This window comes from Leptonychotes weddellii, chromosome 5 (assembly GCF_054177405.1).
Source record: "Leptonychotes weddellii isolate Sample4059 chromosome 5, ASM5417740v2, whole genome shotgun sequence".
NCBI lineage: Eukaryota > Metazoa > Chordata > Mammalia > Carnivora > Phocidae > Leptonychotes > Leptonychotes weddellii.
This window is the reverse complement of record NC_138373.1, coordinates 137,052,329-137,069,918: the sequence shown is the minus strand read 5'-3', so window position 1 is coordinate 137,069,918 and position 17,590 is coordinate 137,052,329. Positions and strand designations below refer to the sequence as shown.

The 17,590-nt window shown below is 37.8% G+C and overlaps 1 protein-coding gene across 2 annotated transcripts in view; it reads left to right on the top strand.

Moving 5' to 3' along the window:
* FGD6 (FYVE, RhoGEF and PH domain containing 6) overlaps positions 1-17,590 on the top strand; it is a 113,834-nt gene that overhangs the window by 1,181 nt on the left and 95,063 nt on the right. For both annotated transcript variants that reach the window (XM_006741853.3, XM_031037431.2), the window contains exon 2: positions 3,925-6,334. In XM_006741853.3, coding sequence (XP_006741916.1) covers positions 3,925-6,334 — 2,410 coding nt within the window. The remainder of the gene's footprint in view (positions 1-3,924; positions 6,335-17,590) is intronic.

The window sequence follows — 17,590 nt, the reverse complement described above, 5'->3', positions numbered from 1 at the left end:
ATTAAGTATTGCGGGGTTTTTTCTATATGTTTTTGCCCATGTTGAAAGAAAAACACTTTCATTAGAAATTTTGTAGTAAAGTAATGTAAGGCTTCCCCTCAAAGTTACTTCTAGATTCAGCACTTAAGTACAATTAAATTTTCTTTGCTTTTCTTGGCATTTGTTCTAAATTCCTGCAAGGTGAAGCTGTCAAACAGCACTCTAATAAATGTTCTGATTTGTATTCTTTCTAAAATAGATATATTGGAGTGTTGCATTGCTAGATGTAATCAGATTACAACTAACAAGGCAAGAAGTTAGCCAACAGGAATAAGAAAGCAAGGAGTGAAATATTCCTGAAGATGTTGTGCATCGTTCCTTTTTAATGTTATATGTATGTATAGGAGATATGTTATCATATACTGTGGAAGTTATTTATAAACTCTCTTTTCCTTACTAAGGAGAGACTTTCTACTTACTTGAGGTGAACTATTTTCATCTTAAATTTCGGTGCCTCACCTTTCAATTTTTCTTTATTACTGACCCAGTACAGTTAATTTAAATTTAAAGTGGTTGGATATTTAAAAATCTTTCCAGCCATTTTAGCTCTCCCTTCCTTTGGAGTGTCAAACACATTTAAAATATTCATTCCTTAAATGTATCACTTTCAATTCTAGTCCTAACAGTTAATAATGAACAGGTACAGAAGCACTTAAGTTGACATTTAGATGTGTAAATCTGATCGGGGGTTCAATCTGGAAGTTTATGATGCTTTGATTTGTATTACCCTAGAATAATGCAAGCTATTTTTATATTTTATCAACTTTACAATTAAAGAAATCCACAGACATTTTTGTGGTGTTTAAAAGAGGAACACTTCCTGTGTTTAGCTGAGTTAGTTGGTTTTTAGCCTGGCTTGCTGAGAAGCATTAACTACCTTTTTGTTCACCCATCTGTTAAGATTTTTTATAATTCTTTCTCATGTCTAAATGGAGAATATGGAAGAAAACTGGGGTTTTATTTCCATTCCATTCTTATAAAATTATGTGCTCATCATTCTTACAATCTCTCTGATACTTTTTTGGTATAATAATCAAATTCTTTAAAACCTTAGGAATATTATTTACAATTGGGGGAGGGGATGTTTGTTTATATTGACTTAATCTGTGGTATTTGGGATGGTTGGCTTAATTTTAAAATAAGATAAATGTTAAAAAAATTAAAAAATAAGATAAATGTTGTAAACATCCTGAGTTATATGTATCCTGAAGGAGAGCTTGCTTTGTTTTTCTGCATCTGTGAATGAGTAGGCCCATAATAGAGATTTTAGAATTATTCTAGTTTCAGTATATGAAAAAGGAGAGATCTTTATCGGTGTATATTTTGTATCCTTTAAAACACATACAGCCTCATTAATGCCTGTGCTTTGCCTTTTGGCTGGTCCAGTAGCTAAGAAAGTGTGCACACGAACCACAGCCATCTGTGTGTAACACAGGACAAGTATGTTTGTAATAGTAAAATGGTACCAGTGCTTTACTTTCTTACCTTATTTTTCCCTGGAGCCAAACAGCTGTGTAAATAAAAGATTTGCTGCTTTGCTCTACAGCTTTTGGGTCTAAATGTTGATAAAGTATTAAAATCCAAAGGTGCTGGGTGCATTTCTAAACATCATGCACTTACTTCAAGAGTGACATAGGAGCAGGCTGTAATATAATGGCTTGTTATTTTTTGAGTTCTGTTTCTTTCAAAATAGAGCCACTAAATATTACTACTACTACTACTACTACTAATAAAGGATTTTGGATATTGTGCTACCAGTGAGTTGAACACTTGCTCTTACTAATAATTAAAAATTTATTCAATAATCCTATTGAAGTTGATTCCTGCTAACTTTTCAAAATACTATTCTACATTTAAATGGGTACTGTTTTTTTTTTTTTAAAGAAAAGAGTAAAACTAGTACCAAAGGTTAAAAAACAATTTGACTAAAAAGCAAAAATTGATTGGTTAAATGGCTTTTGACAAGGCAATAAGATTGAGAAAGTAAAAGATTAATTTGATGAGACTGGGTTTTTGTTTTGGGGGTTTTTTAGTTGTGGAAAATACACATAACATAGATTTACCATCTTTACTGTTTTTAAGTGTATAGTTCAAGTTGCTGTGCAACCAGTCTCCAGAACTCTTTCCATCTTGCAAAACTGACTTTTTTTTTTAATTCCTTCAAAAATCCCAGACGTAGGATGTTTTAAGAATGGTTACAGAAATCAACATGACAGTTTGTCATGTTTCATTATCTGGGGTAGGGTGGGAGGTTTGGAAGAGGCCCTGGGCATTCATACTTTTATCTTAAGACTTAATAGGTCAGTAGTTTAATTTAATAGACTATTATAGCAAAGTTTATCATTAGGGTTTGAATGGTTTTACAATTTTTTCTACTTAAAAATAACATGCTTATTGAATAGCTAACAAATTGTATAGCTTTGGAAATTTGTATTAAATTATTTTGGAAATATTTTATTATCTTCTTTATCAGGACATTACACCCAGGAATTGAATGAGAAAGCATGTGTTATCATGTGACCTTGGTTTGGGAAAATGGTTGGTAAAAGGAAATAGAACTGCCTATTCTCTCTCTCTCTATCTCTCTCTCTCTCCCTCCCCCCTTCATATAATATCTTCCCAAGTGTTGTGACTAATTTCCTTTGTTGAAAAAAAAAAAAATCACTAAATGAAGTATCAAAGCCTCTGTGTATTCAAGTACTTAACGTCTAACATATATTTTGAAAAATTTGTGGGGTTTTTTTTTTTGGAAATTTTTATTAAGCATTAGATCCTGTTGGAGGAACAAACATGAAGTGTAAGAAGTATAAGATAAAGTATTTTTACTTCAGGTCTCCTTGGGGAAATGTGACTAGGTGATGTGATAGTATAGGTAGAAAAACTTAAAAAGAACAAAAAAAACAACAACAGATGTTTGGGCCCCTTGTATCTTCATCTTATAGGTCTTTTGTGTGAGGCTTTTACTAGGTGCCTTTAGGCTAGGACCAGGTCTGTACAAATCTAGCATAGTATACTAGGTGTTTATTAAAAAAAAAATAGGTGTTTATTAAGTGCTTTTTATATAATGTTGAGGAAGGATTGCTACAATAGAAATTGTGTTCATCTTTTAAAGGCGCTAGAATAGAGGTTATTAATAAAGGGAACACAGTATATTCACCTGTGAAACTTAAAAGAAATACACATGTCCAGGCTGTATGCCCAGAAACTGATTGATTAGACATGGCGTAGAACCTATACACATGACTTAAAATAAAGTTCTGTGAAGGATTATAATAAAAATTCCCAATGACAGTATCCATACAGAGAAGTACCAACTTTATAATTAATCAAATAATACAGAAGAACTAGATTTGTTTTTAAGTTTAGAAAATTTCTGATTTCTGTATTCCTTTTTAATATTGTTTTGCTGTTCTAGTGAGGTAGATTCTTGAGAAAAGGCACTTATACAACTCTGGTATATCACTGGGGTGGAAGAATACTACTACTTATTGATATGTAAGCTTAAGGGTTTCATTTCTATGTAACTGAGGCAAATTCACTCACTTAGCACTCAGCAGATGAACTGAAGTGCTTTCTTCTGCTATAGCAATGATTTCATTTAGTGTCTACTGAAGATAATCTGTTCCAAAGCTAGAAGGAAAACTGTATTGGACTTGCTAAGAAATGTACACTCTACCCAGAGCTTTGTATATTGGAATTGAATGGCAGTTTAAGGAATTTTCAAGAGTAATGTTGACTCTTTAATGTAACATAATCTACCTAGTAAAATGCAAGTTCACCATATTATCAAAAAAAGTAAAAAATGTTATCAAATTTAATTATTTATCATCTTTTGCTTTGGGGTTTTTTGTTTTTGTCATCAAATTATTATTTTTTCCTTTCTAGAGATTAAGAAGCCACCAGTGGCCCCCAAGCCAAAGTTTGTGGTAGCAAATAATAAGCCAGCTCCACCTCCTATTGCACCTAAACCTGATATTGTGATCTCTAGTGTTCCACAGTCAACAAAGAAAACCAAACCAGCAATAGCCCCAAAACCAAAAGTTCTGAAGGGCTCACCTGTTGGAGACATTGGGCAGTCACCATCAAGGAAAATCATTGTGAACCTGGAAGAGCACAAACAGGAATTACCTGAAAATGCCGACAACTCTAATTGTAAAAATGTAGGGCATCAGAGCAATGATTATATTTTACCAATGTGTTCATGCAGTTCTCAGTGTATCCATAAACTTGGGAATAGAGAGAATTTGTGTGTAAAGCAACTTATCTTAGAGCCCCTGGAAATGCATGAAAATTTAGAAAATAGTAAAATTGATGAATTCTCTTCAGCTATAAAAACAAGGAGTAAATGTGATTCTAATGTTGAAAATGTCAAGAGCCAGAGTGGAGTAGTTTTAAAGGCAAACATCCTAGAAGAGAAGCTTAAAAATGTTTTAACACAACGAACATTACCTTTTATTTCCCTACAGAAGCACAGATCCACAGACAACTCAGAAATTAATGATGGCTATAATTCTAACAGACAATTCAGAGTTGAGTTTGCAGATTTGTCACCTTCCCTGTCCAGCTTTGAAAAAGTTCCTGATCATCACCACTGCCACCTACAGCTTCCTAGTGATGAAACTTATCAGCATAGCAGTGAAAAAAGCAATACTTGCTTTCATTCATCTGAACAAGAAGCTCTGGAAAATGGTAAAAGGAGTACTTTTCTATCTTCAGATGGAGTTAATAAGAAATCAGAAGTCAAAGACCTTGGTCCCTTAGAAATTCAGTTAGTACCATATACTCCCAAATTTCCAACCCCCAAGCCCAGAAAGACACGGGCTGCTCGTCTGTTACGTCAAAAGTATATAGATGTTCCTAGTGAAAGTACTGAAGAACCAGAGAATTTAGACAGTAACTCTTCTTGTCTTTTAGAAGCTGGTTTGAAAAACAATAAAATCAGTGTTCTTCATCAGAATGTTTTGTGTAACAAGGAACAGGTGGACAAAGTGAAGCCAGGAAATAAAAGTGAATTGAATGTGGACTCCAATGGTGACAGACAAAATTTAGTCAATCCACAGAAAGCTATGTGTCATGAAACATCTTCCTTTGAAAAAATGGAAACAGATTCTAATTTAAATTCTGACAGCAAGACAGTGGATGGTTCTAGTATGTCACTTGCTGTGGACAAAGGGACCAGTTTTATAAGATGTAGTACTTTATCTATGAGCTTGCCTAAGCAGCTCAAATTAACCTGCAATGAACATTTGCCTACCACCTGTAACCTGGGAGTGTCTGCCCCTCAAATGCAAAAGCAATCTACAATAAAAGGTGAAATTTCCTCAAGGATTGTCCCGAAAAAACCTCAAAGACACAGCTTGCCTGCTGCAGGAGTGCTTAAAAAGGCTGCCTCAGAGGAGCTTGTGGAAAAAAGTTCTTATCCCTCAAATGAGGAAAATAATTCAGAGAAAGGTCTAGAAAGAAATCACCCTCGGCATTTGTGCGCCCAAAACCTCGGTATGTCGTCTTCCTTTGATATGCCTAAACGGGCTTCAGAAAAGCCAGTGTGGAAATTACCTCATCCTATTTTACCCTTTTCAGGGAACCCGGAATCCTTAAAGTCTGTCACTGTATCATCAAATAGTGAGCTTTCAACTGCCATAACTAAGCCTAGAGCAAAATCGTTATCTGCCATGGATGCGGAAAGGTGCACTAAGCCTTGCAAAGACACTCAAAAGAAGAACTCTTTAAAGAAGTTGCTCAACATGAAACTGTCCATCTGTTTCATGAAGAGTGACTTCCAGAAATTTTGGTCCAAGAATAGCCAGCTTGGAGACACAACCGCAGGCAGCCTGTCAGGTGGGGAGAGGAAAGGAATTGAAAGTGATGAAAGTGAAAGGCATGGCATGTTGGTAGAAGAGAAGAGAAGTAAACCCATCAAGGCATATTCTGCAGATAACTACAGCCTAGAATCCCAAAAGAAGAGGAAGAAGTCTCGGGGTCAGACCAGTGCAGCTAATGGACCAAGAGCTGAGTCTTTGGATGATCAAATGCTCTCCAGGGAGTCCTCATCTCAGGCGCCTTGCAAATCTATTACGAGTGGCTGTGCACCAGAGTATGAAAATGTACGCCATTATGAGGAAATACCAGAGTATGAGAACTTGCCATTTATAATGGCCATGGGGAAAACTCCCGAGTTAGAATGGCAGAATTCCAGAAGCATGGAGGACACCGATGCAAATGTGTATGAGGTAGAAGAGCCATATGAAGCTCCAGGTGGCCAGGTGCAACTTGGACCCAGACATCAGCATTCCAGGTAACACTTAGGTGCCAGACGGACACTGTGCTTTTGCACAGATGACTGAAATTAACCTTCAAGAAGCCTGTGAGATGGGGGAAAATCACTTGGTGAGAGCGTGGTTTAGTTAAGCATATGTTAAATTATTCCAGACTGCAGTGTTCTTTTATCATATAGTCAGTATGGGTATTTTCAGTGCAGCCTTGAAGTAGTTAACTTATTTTAGTAGCTGATTCAAAGAATTTGAACCAGTGGTAGTGTAGGTAGTATAAAGGAGACCTAGAACAGCAAGGTTGCAGGCCCTCCAAGGCACCAACTTATAAGTCATAGCAGGAATCTAGGGGAGAAAATTGGCCAGGTTTGTTAGGTGTAAGAAATGTGTGAAGTTAAGGAGCGCCTGGGTGGCTCAGTTGGTTGAGCGTCCAACTCTTGATATGAGCTCAGGTCTTGATCTCAGGGTCATGAGTTCGAACCCCACACTGGGCACTACGCTGGGTGTGGAGCCTCCTTAAAAAAAAGAAAAGAAAAAGGAATCTGTGGAGTTTGAAATCCATGCATTTGCCTATGACGCCCTTGTCAGTTAAAATCTCTAAATTTACAAAATTTCATACTCTGAGGATTATTTTGCTTGTTGAAGACTAATTGCCGGCTTCATATGGACATAGGAAAAATACGGGAAATGGAAAGTTACTATCTTTTCTTTCTCACTTTTTTATATGTATTTACTACCTCTGGTATCCCTATTCCAACCATCTTATTGAAACCTTGACCATCCTTGATAGTCCAGCTCAGCAACCATTGACTTCATGAAGCTTTTACAGACCTAGTAGGAAGTGTTGATTTCCTATTCTGATCTCCCTATTATGCTGTGGAATCCTTACAGCCTTTATCTCCATCTTATGGTATAGTTGTTTATTGGTATGTCTGATATTCTGTATTCACTTTTAAGCTCCATGACGAGTTTGAGTTGTATCTTTTATCCCTTATGAGGCCAAACAGGGGGTTTGGACAGATGAGTAGATGTTGGTTGGGTGAGAGAATGAATGAGAAAGAGGTAAAGTAAACAGCCACTGCAGGAGCTTTGTTCTTGCTCTGTGGTCACAAAGATGGCCTTCACCAGGCATTTAAAGTGTTTTGTGTATAACATAAAGCACACAGGCCCTTTTTGAAGTCTTCATGTTCTTAGGTCACTAACCTCAAGCCTTTGAGTACTCAGGTCTTACGGTGGGGCTTTTGTAGAAATAGTCACATATATGGTGGCAAGGTAGGGGCTCAGGATTATCAGGTGAATTGAATAAATAAGAATGTCAAGCAAAATCTTAGCGTACCAAGTAAAATTGTTCTAATTTCTTTTAGCTTTCAAATGCTCTCCTAGCATGTTTCTTTACTTGTATCTGTGCCATTCCTCCTTTGAGCTATAAAAGACTTAGCTTCCTTGCCTGACTTTTCTCTAGCTGACTCCATTCTGCTTACAACTGTCTACTCTGAACATTAGTATCTAGGCAGAAGCCTTTTCCTTGGCGTAAATATTTTGACAGAGAATTGAAATTAAGTATCCAACTTAAAAAAAAATTTATGTATTCTCATGCTCGTTCTTCTCTCCATGGAACAGTTTTGTTGGTATTGCCCTCCTTTTAATATGATTTTGTATATTATGTGTGTGTATGTGTCTGTGTGTATCTGGGTGAAAGAGGAATTAATTTGGCTTCTTTATGATAATACGGCTATCCTTAGCTAAGATGAAGTGTTTTTCTTGAAATTGGAGGTTTGGCGGTCCCATTGGCCCTCAGGCTTAAATCCCAAGGATTTGTCATTATTGCTAACACCAGCTGTAAATGTCTGGAACTTGTCCTTTTTCTGATATGTTTCTTATGCAGTGAGGGCACTGCTGCTCTGGGGGTGATGGGAAACCAGGTTGGAAGGGGTTAATGTACAAAGCCAGCCGGTGCAGCTGGATGGCATTCTTAAGGAGGGTTCTTTCTCAAGGCCACAGGAAACCGAGGGCGGCTTTGGACAGGTTACAGGCTGTCAAGTAGGGCAGCCTGGTAAAGAGTGAGTGAGCTCTGCTTTTGAATTAGCTTTCCACAGAGATTTTTGTTTAGGCCTGGAGCAGGGAGCCAGGCTCGAGAGTCTTGAAATGTGCCAGCTGAATCAAAAGCCTTCAGTCATAGGGTCAGACTAACAGCTTTTCCTGGGAGATTGTACCTTTTGTAAAACATTGAATAGACAGAGAAAGCAAAATCCAAGCCTTCCTGAGGAGGACACCTGGACACCCTAAAACAAGGTAAATGAGAAGTGGGACCTGTATTTCAGGTGAGCCGAGTGGACCCAAATGGAAATCCTGTTTGGCAGTCCGGCTGTTGAAAATACATAGACCTCTGCCTTGGAGTAATTAATTTAAAATCCAACACAATAGAGGTCTAAAATGATAAAAAAAAAAAACAAACAAAAAACCCATAAATAAACCCTATTTAAGATTCATCTGCTGGAGTGAATAAAAAAGTGTCTTAACAGTTTCTCGATCCTCAGGGAAGAGAATTTGGATGTTCATAGGGGACTGGTTCACAGAGACTTACTAGTTTTGCAGAGTTCACGTGTATAACCAACAGATTCTGGATTAGTAAACAGACATTGCCAAGCCTGGGGTGGCTCATATTGTCACCTTTAGAGTACAGATGTTTGATGAATCCAACAGCTTAATATTTACTAATTCATAACATGTTTGTAATTTATCAGGAAATAATTGTATGCAGTCCCCAAGTTACAAATAGGATTGTGTTCTAAAAGTTCATGATAATTTGGAACTTAGAGTATATTGCCCAAAGAAAGAGTTTTGGAAATGTTGGTAGAGGATCCAGGTTAGCACCCACGTTATATTAGCCATTTCTGTACGCAAACTTTCCCTTCCCCTTTCCTAGGTGAATTCTTCCTCCCAGTGCTTCTTTGTGCTGGGGCAGGAGCTTTGACCAGCCGGGTGGGGTTGAGCACCACCATGTCAGAGGAGCAAATCCCCTGGGTCTGAGACAGCAGTGTTTGTGGAAAGGGTGAGGTGACTAAAGAAGAATGAGGAAATTGGGGGCTGGGTTTGCTTTGAGAAAGACTGCAAGGCATTGGGAGTGATAAGGAGAAGGAAAGGGCTGGGTGGTTGGGATTTAGTGAGGAGTGGATTTTCTTCCCCTCCTTTCTCCTCACCGTTCCTATCCCTCCTCTCTTTCCGTCCCCATTCCCCTCTGCGTGATTCTGCTAATTGAGTTTCTGACCTCAGGCAAGAGTGAGTAGGAGAGGGGCGCCTGGGTGACTCAGTCGTTGGGCGTCTGCCTTCGGCTGAGGTCATGATCCCAGAGTCTTGGGATCGAGCCCCGCGTTGGGCTCCCTGCTCCGTGGGGAGCCTGCTTTTCCCTCTCCCACTCCCCCTGCTTGTGTTCCCTCTCTGGCTGTGTCTCTGTGTCAAATAAATAAGTAAATCTTTAAAAAAAAAAAAAAAAAAGAGTGAGTAGGAGAAACCAGAGGCGGGGAGCTGAATTTGGGTAAGGAGTGGCTCTGGGAAGCCCTCCAGCAGGGAAAGGTGAATAGCCAAATCTGAAGGTAAACGAGGTTGAAGGGAATTCCTCTGGCCATGGAAACAGTTGCTTTACATGTCCCCGGATAGGACGCCATTTGCTTACTGCTCTGTTCTCAAAAGCAGTTTTGTTGGGAGCAAGATTGTGAGAAACTCAAGCGTTCTGGTGCCTTTTGAGTATAGTTATAAGCTCTCTTTGCTGTAATGTTTCAAACATATTTATCCTAAAATACCTAGCTGACAACTCTCTCTCACTGGCACGCAGGTTAATGAGTGCTCATTTATTAGTATTATTTTAGAAGTTTGATTTTTGTAGGGAAGTTAGTAAATTTGGGCCTTTAATATTAAAGAGTTATAGACAAATTAGCAAAATAATAGTGTGCAAATATGTGCAAATAGTGTGCAAATCCTCTTGAAATTGTAGCAGATTTCTTAATTCTGTAACCAAGAACTTCCCTTGGAACCTTTCTAGGTTTTTCCTCTGTTGTTTTTGTTGTTACTATAAGCACTTCAAAGAAAATGAATGATTATTGGGTTTTCCTGGGTAACTTGGCAAGCCCTCAGATTATTTATTCCACAGTCTTGACCATGTGTAAAGCCCTGTGCCTTCAAAGGTAAAAGGGAGGTGCCTACTCCCAGGAGCTTCTGTCCAGTGAGGCCGCAATTATAGGGCAACATGGTTTTGTTGATCCAAGCTTTGTCTGAATTATACCCCAAGTAAGGTATTAAAGATGACCTCACAGATTTGGTACCACTTGACCCAAGGCTTATAAAACGGACATGATTGAGTTTGGCATTTAGGAGGTCATTTTCTAACCTTGATAAGAGGAATGTCATTGGTGCTCTGGGGGAAGAAGCTGGATTGCACACTGAGCATTTCAAAGAGAGGAAATGGAATCAGCCAGTGTGGACGGCTGCCGCCTGAAACTTTGCCCAGAAGTCCCCATCACTTGACATGTTTGGATTTATCTTCAGGTTTTCCTCAAGTACCAGGATTCAAAATAAAGTAAACTTCAAAATAATTTCTTCTTAATCAGTAGATCCTTATTTCTGATGAAGGAAAGTATTAAGTTTTTGTTTGTTTTCTCCCCATTTTAAACACAAAACTGGGCTCAACAAGCTCCCAAATAACAAATCCTCTAAAATCCTGCAATGGCTTTTGTGTTACAAATCATCAGACCCTGTCTAGAAGATATCTCTCTTTGGTTGCATGTACCATCTGGTGCTCTTGTTGGATCTTAATGTAATGATTAAAGTATAAATTAATAGCCCTAATAAACATTTCCATCTTGTCATAGCACTGATAAGATATTATGTACAGTTAGAGGGTGAAGGTTAGGACTCCTATATCTCAAAAGAAGCTCTTTCCTCTGAGTTATTTTCAGCATCAGCTCAGGAAATAAAAAAAATTTGCATGGCTCTTTATCCTTCTTGTGTTGGAATCCTAACACACAATTTTGGCAAATCTGTTTGTTTACATACTTATCCTACATTTGGAACTGCAGCTAGACACATTGGATTTTACTTCTTGGCAATAAGGCTTTTCTTTTTTTCCTTTCAAACTAATTATTAGCAATTAGTGAAACTGCAGCTCTATCACTTTGGTCTCATTTCCTGCCAAAACAGATAAGTGATATTTTATCAAATATATATGCTTTTATGTGGTAGAATGTCACTTTATACTTTTAGAAGTATATTTTTAGTCAAGAGATAGAAGAACAAATATCCTGCTTTGTGATTGTGGGTACACGCACACACATAACACAACCCGTCTTCGTAAAAATACATTGTTTTGAGATAACTGATATCTGCACATTTGTGGTGGTGGGGGAAGGTGGCATTTTTAGAGATAATTGATTGGTTTTCCATTGCTGTGTTTTTATTAACTTTTTGAATTGTAAAAGTCTAAAAATTTTATAATTTAGCCAAGCATATCATGATTTTGCTTTTTTAAAATTACAATCAATTATATCAGTGAGACAGAAATTGCTTTGCAAAATGAACTTCTGACCTATTTCCTGGAAAAATGTTCTCAGTGTGAACCTTTTGGGAAACGGCACATGTAAGGAAGGGACAAGGAGGTCCCTCATTCTTTTCCTAAGCATTTTTAATTCCTGTAAGGACCTGATAGGTAAAGATAATCTGATAATCCATCAATCTGTAAATAGATTAAGCCTATTAATAGGATGTTTGGAACTCAGTCCATTTTTGCAGTAGAATTGTGAGTACGTCTTGGGTTCCTAGCCAGCACACAAGAACTTATTTAGGTTCTAATATATGAAAAAAATGCATTGGGAATTAATAGCGAATGAGACTATGACAATACTAAAACAGAGCAATAAAATAAAGTTTTTATAACTTTTAAATGCTGGTATATTCAAGAAGGTAGAGGGTAGTATGTTGAGGAAAATATTAAGGGGGAAGGAACAGGATGAAGAGCAGAAGGTGAACTTTGGCTCATTATCCCTCCAGGTGGTTCAGGGGAATTCCAAATCTAGGCTCATGTTCTTATGTAGGGGGATGAGTATGTTCATATTTCAGGCATTTGTAAGTAATGCCTGTGCTTTGTATATTACTTTTGTAAGCTTTCTGTGTTCTTCCAGACATTTCTTATAAATGCATCATCTTTTCCTGGAATTGGCAAAGATTAATTTTGGTGTTTAGGGAAAGCCCTTTATTAAAAAAAGTAGACATATTTATATGAGCCTATTAATTTTAATACTTTTTTGTAACTTATTGGGAGCAAAGTGTAGCAAAATGTGCTACAACTCAAAGAGCAGTTCCAGTTGTAACACAGTTATGGGAAGCTCTAAAGAAGTGTTTACTGATCTCTTTATTAAATACTGAATTTAAAAGTTAAGTTCAAGGGGCGCCTGGGTGGCTCAGTCGTTAAGCGTCTGCCTTTAGCTCAGGTCATGATCCCAGGGTCCTGGGATCGAGCCCCACATCGGGCTCCCTGCTCGGCGGGAAGCCTGCTTCTCCCTCTCCCACTCACCCTGCTTGTGTTCCTGCTCTCGCTATCTCTCTCTGTCAAATAAATAAATAAAATCTTAAATAAAAAAAAAAGTTCAAGAACTGAACTGCCTCGTTTCTTCTGGGTGGTATAGAAAAACTACTTTGGATTAGTCTGAGTCTTGTAATTGTGTTAGTGGATTTCTGAAGGGAAAAAAAAAAGTGTGAGTATTGAATTTCAGGCAGAGATAATCTGTCTTTGGAGTTAATAAAACTTGGGTTGACCAAATAGACTATATCAGTGGAGTAAAGTGTGATGATAGTATTTCCAGGAAGAACAGCTGTCTTCTGCAGTTTTCTTTCGGATTTCTCAGTTCTTGTTTGCATGTATTATAGATCCATTTTGGTTCCTATGTAAGTGTGAACTGGAGTAATGTTGTATGTGGTGTTATCATACTCTGTTATACGAGAAGAAATCGAATCATGATGATAGTGACTTCAGGAAAAATGGACAACTAAAATGCAACTGGGTTAGTGGTTCTGAGCCCTAATATCCAAGGGTCTGTTTACCAGACTCTCCCATTTATCAAAGTGTTTCAGTTTTTGCTTCAGGAAAGGTGAAATAATAAACACTGAACAAAGAAAGTCAGTTTCCCCTGAATGTTTGGATAAAAATAAAAAGGAAAACACATTTAGGCTTTTTCTGTTTGAAATGGTGCAACTGCTTATTTAGCTTCTGTGGATTCCATTGAAAACTTTGTTTTACTTAGGTCATATATTTTTTTGAAGTCAGTTTCTTGGTAACATATTTATGACAGTTGATATATTTTGGTGTATGTTAGTAACATTAGGAATTAAAGAATAGATTTGGCTTTTAAAAAATTTAGAATAGGGGTGCCTGGGTGGCTCAGTCATTAAGCGTCTGCCTTCGGCTCAGGTCATGATCCCAGGGTCCTGGAATCAAGCCCCGCATTGGGCTCCCTGCTCCGCGGGAAGCCTGCTTCTCCCTCTCCCACTCCCCCTGCTTGTGTTCCCTCTCTCATTGTGTCTCTCTCTGTCAAATAAATAAAATATTTTTTAAAAAAATTAGAATAGCTTGTTCTTTGTTTTCTTCATCTGAAAGGAGTTCTGATTTGAATTGTTTGGCAATTGTAATTTCAAGTCCAGGAAAGTTGGTAAAATGTATAAAGAAGGAATAATTGGTGAATTTTTTCCTGTCTTTCTGTTGGTCTTTAGATATATCCACAGTGACAAGTCAGCAGAAATTTCCATTTAAATGAGTAGCTGTTTCACTTCTTAAATTTTCTTTGCATGATTCCACTGTTAGAAGCATGAGGGGAAAGAACAGTCCCTCACTACTGCTCTGTTAGGTTGTGGGAAGGACTTGGGACAGGGGAGGGAGGAATAAATAATGAGATTGTTCACTGAGTCCAGATGTGATTTATTTGGTATCAAGTGTGGGTGAGGAAACTTAAACGGGGCCTTTTGGGTAGTTTGAGAAATTTGGAAAGTCAGGTATGCCTTTTGGCTGTCTTAGGTCAGATGTAGTCATAAAACTATTAAATTTTAGAACTAATGGAGTCATTACAAATCATCCAGCGCAGCCTCCTCATTCACTGATGAAGCCAAGCCCAGCAAGACTTGTTGACTTTCCCCACACCACAGAGATGGTAAATGGCAAAATCAAGGCTCCAACCTGCTGCTTCAAAATACCACATTGCCCCTTCTAATGCTGTTGTGGAACCTTTGCAGAGAAAGTCAGCAAGATTTAGAAAACTCAAGTGATCTTAGTTGTTGCAAAAAGGTTCAGGTTTGCTTGTGACGTTGCCTTTTTTTCTTCTGTTATAACAGATAGACAGGAAAGGAAGGACAGCAGCATACAGCTTATGAATACAAGGTTATATGTGCATATGAACATAGGATTACATGGCTCCTATTTTTAAGGTGATTTCGGGGAGATGAGGGTTCAGACTAACCAGAAACTTTTTAGCCAGCAAATATCTGACGCTACTAACATATGTTAACAAAACTTTCTTCCCTCCACTATCTGACTCCCCATCAATTCTCCCCCGCCTTCACCAAAAGTTTATCAACCAGATAATGCCAAAGATAAGAAATGCTGTTAACATCACATAGCTCGGACTCTATGCTAAATAGTAATAGCTACTATTTACTCAGTATTTCTGTTATGCCAGGCATCATGCTAGGAGCTCTTGCATGTGTTTATTTTAGTCCCTGCTATCCCATAAGACAGATACTATCTTTTACAGATGAGGAAACTAAGACTTCATGAGGTTAAGGAACTTGCCTACGGGCACAGAGTTAATATGTAGGTAAACTGAGTATGGAGCCAAGTTTTCTGATCCTGAGACATACTGATTTTAAATCAGAACATGTTCATATTGTTCTGTGCTGCAAGGCATTGGTTTTGCACTTTTTGTTTCTTTTTATGTTTGATATTGGTAGAGGTCTGTGAATCTTCTACCCAGGGGACAAAATATTTCTGTCCCCAATTTGTTCAGTGTCTAGAAGGAAAACCCAAGGACATCTGCAGTGATATGTATAGACATCAATGAGCATTTTCAGAGGCCCCATTTTTCATGCAAGAAAAGCTCATTGGTTGGAAAGTTTTTATGGTTAGGAAATTGATGTTTCATTTGCATTTAGTCAAGTTAGTGGTGGCTGCTATTCAAAGCAAGTTAAAATGGTTCCTGTCATTTAGCCCCATTTCGTGGGGACATCAGTGACACAGAAAGGACCATGCATGTCTCATATTTTCCCACTGATTTACATGACAGTTACTTTTTAGCTGTTATCACTATTTCTCATTTCATTCCCTATCAAATACTTTCTGACCTCTAAAGCACTGTAGTTTAATAGTTAATTACTATTTATGGATCCCCAAAGTAAATAATATTGTAAGGCTGAAATACCTTTTATGATAATATCCTATCCTTATTATCTTAATGAAAAAACAGATTTAAATGAACGGTAGGGTTTTTTTCCCCAAAGAAGCAGGTGATACACTAGTTGAATATTAGAGGAGGTAGGATTTCTGCAATCTTGTGAATTATGAGGGGGCAAGACCTGGAAACTGGGCAAGGAAGCACATTCAGTTGGGCTGTAGGTTGAGAGAAATTCTTAGATGAGCACTGCTTGCATCATTTTGGGGCGGCTAACATAGGTCAGGATCACTGACCATGTCTACCAAGAGGCTTGCAGATTCCATTTCCAAGGTGACACTGATCATGATGCCTCTTTGCGACTTTTAAATTTGGCATCTGTAGTCATCCTGCCTCGGCTCAACTGAATTTGGCTAGTTTTTTAAGCAAATAAAGGCTGAAAATCGTATTACAGAAAACATTTAAATTCCTTCTGTGCACACCCTGCTGGGGTTTTAACACCCTGCTTCATAAAATAATTACAGGGCTGATTACAAGCTTCTCTAAAGCAAGCCAGGTAAGACTTCTACTTGGGTATTAAAGGTAGATACATGTATATGAAAGAACTCAAACTATATTTCATTTGAAATATCCTATAATTCTGACTTCTAATGAATTTGTAGGTTTTTTTTCTCTCAATCTAAATTAAAATCTATCCAGAAATAGCTACACAATGGACATCATTGTGAGGAGGGTTCATTATCAAAGAACACGTAAGTGTATACTTGCGTTTTTTAAAAAAGATTTATTTATTTGAGACGGAGGGAGAGAGAGAAAGCAAGCAAGCATGAGCAGGGGGAGGGAGAGAGGGAAACGCAGACTGCTCACTGAGCAGGGAGCCCGATGTGGGGGCTCGATCCCAGGACCCTGAGATCATGACCTGAGCTGACACTGCCCTATATATCACTTGTTTCCTGCCTCTCTTCTTACATTGTTTTATGCTAAAACAGGATAGAAAGGGGGTAGTGGAGTGCTACTGCTCTGAAGGCTTTTGTTAGAAGAGCCTGCTGAAATCCCATGGCCTCAATCTGCCAGTTTTCCATGACTCTGATGCCCAAAGACTCCTACCTAATGACAGTTGATTTCAAAGGCGTCTGGTTCCCATGTAAACATAGTGAAATTTTAAAACTGCTCTTGGGGTTATTTTCAAGTGATTTCATTCCCTAGTAAGCTAATGAACTACTTCAGAGACAGTTGTTGTTTTAGATTTTATTTTATGCAATTTATATAGAGAATTTTGATAAAATATAGATTTTACTTTTATAGAAATTAATAAACTTAATTCCCCTTGGATAAACCAGAAACCAAATAATTACCTCTTATTATGCCCTTCTCTCACACTGGTCTCAATATTTGGGAATTGCAGGGTGGGGAATCAGACAAGAAGTCAGAAAAACTAAGGACAGTTCCTTTTGACAATGAATTTACAATCTGGTTTATTATTTTTTTAAGTTGAAATTGTTACTGATATAACTGTGGATTCATTGTAGTTGTAAGAAATAGTACAGAGAAAAACTAGTATCCTTTAGCTAGTTTCTCCTCATGGTAACATTTTGTAAAACTATAGTAAAATAGCACAATGAGGATATTAACATTGATACAGTCTGCTAATCTTACTTAGATTTCCTTCATTTTACTTGTACTCAGTGTGTATATATGTTTTTAGTTCTATGTAATTTTATCGCATCGGTTTGTGTATCTACCATCATAATGAAGATGCCGAACAGTTCCATCATTGCAAAGATCCCCCTTGTTATCCCTTTATAACCACACCCTCCTCCCACCCATCTCATTCCCCAAACCTTGGCAACCAATAATCCA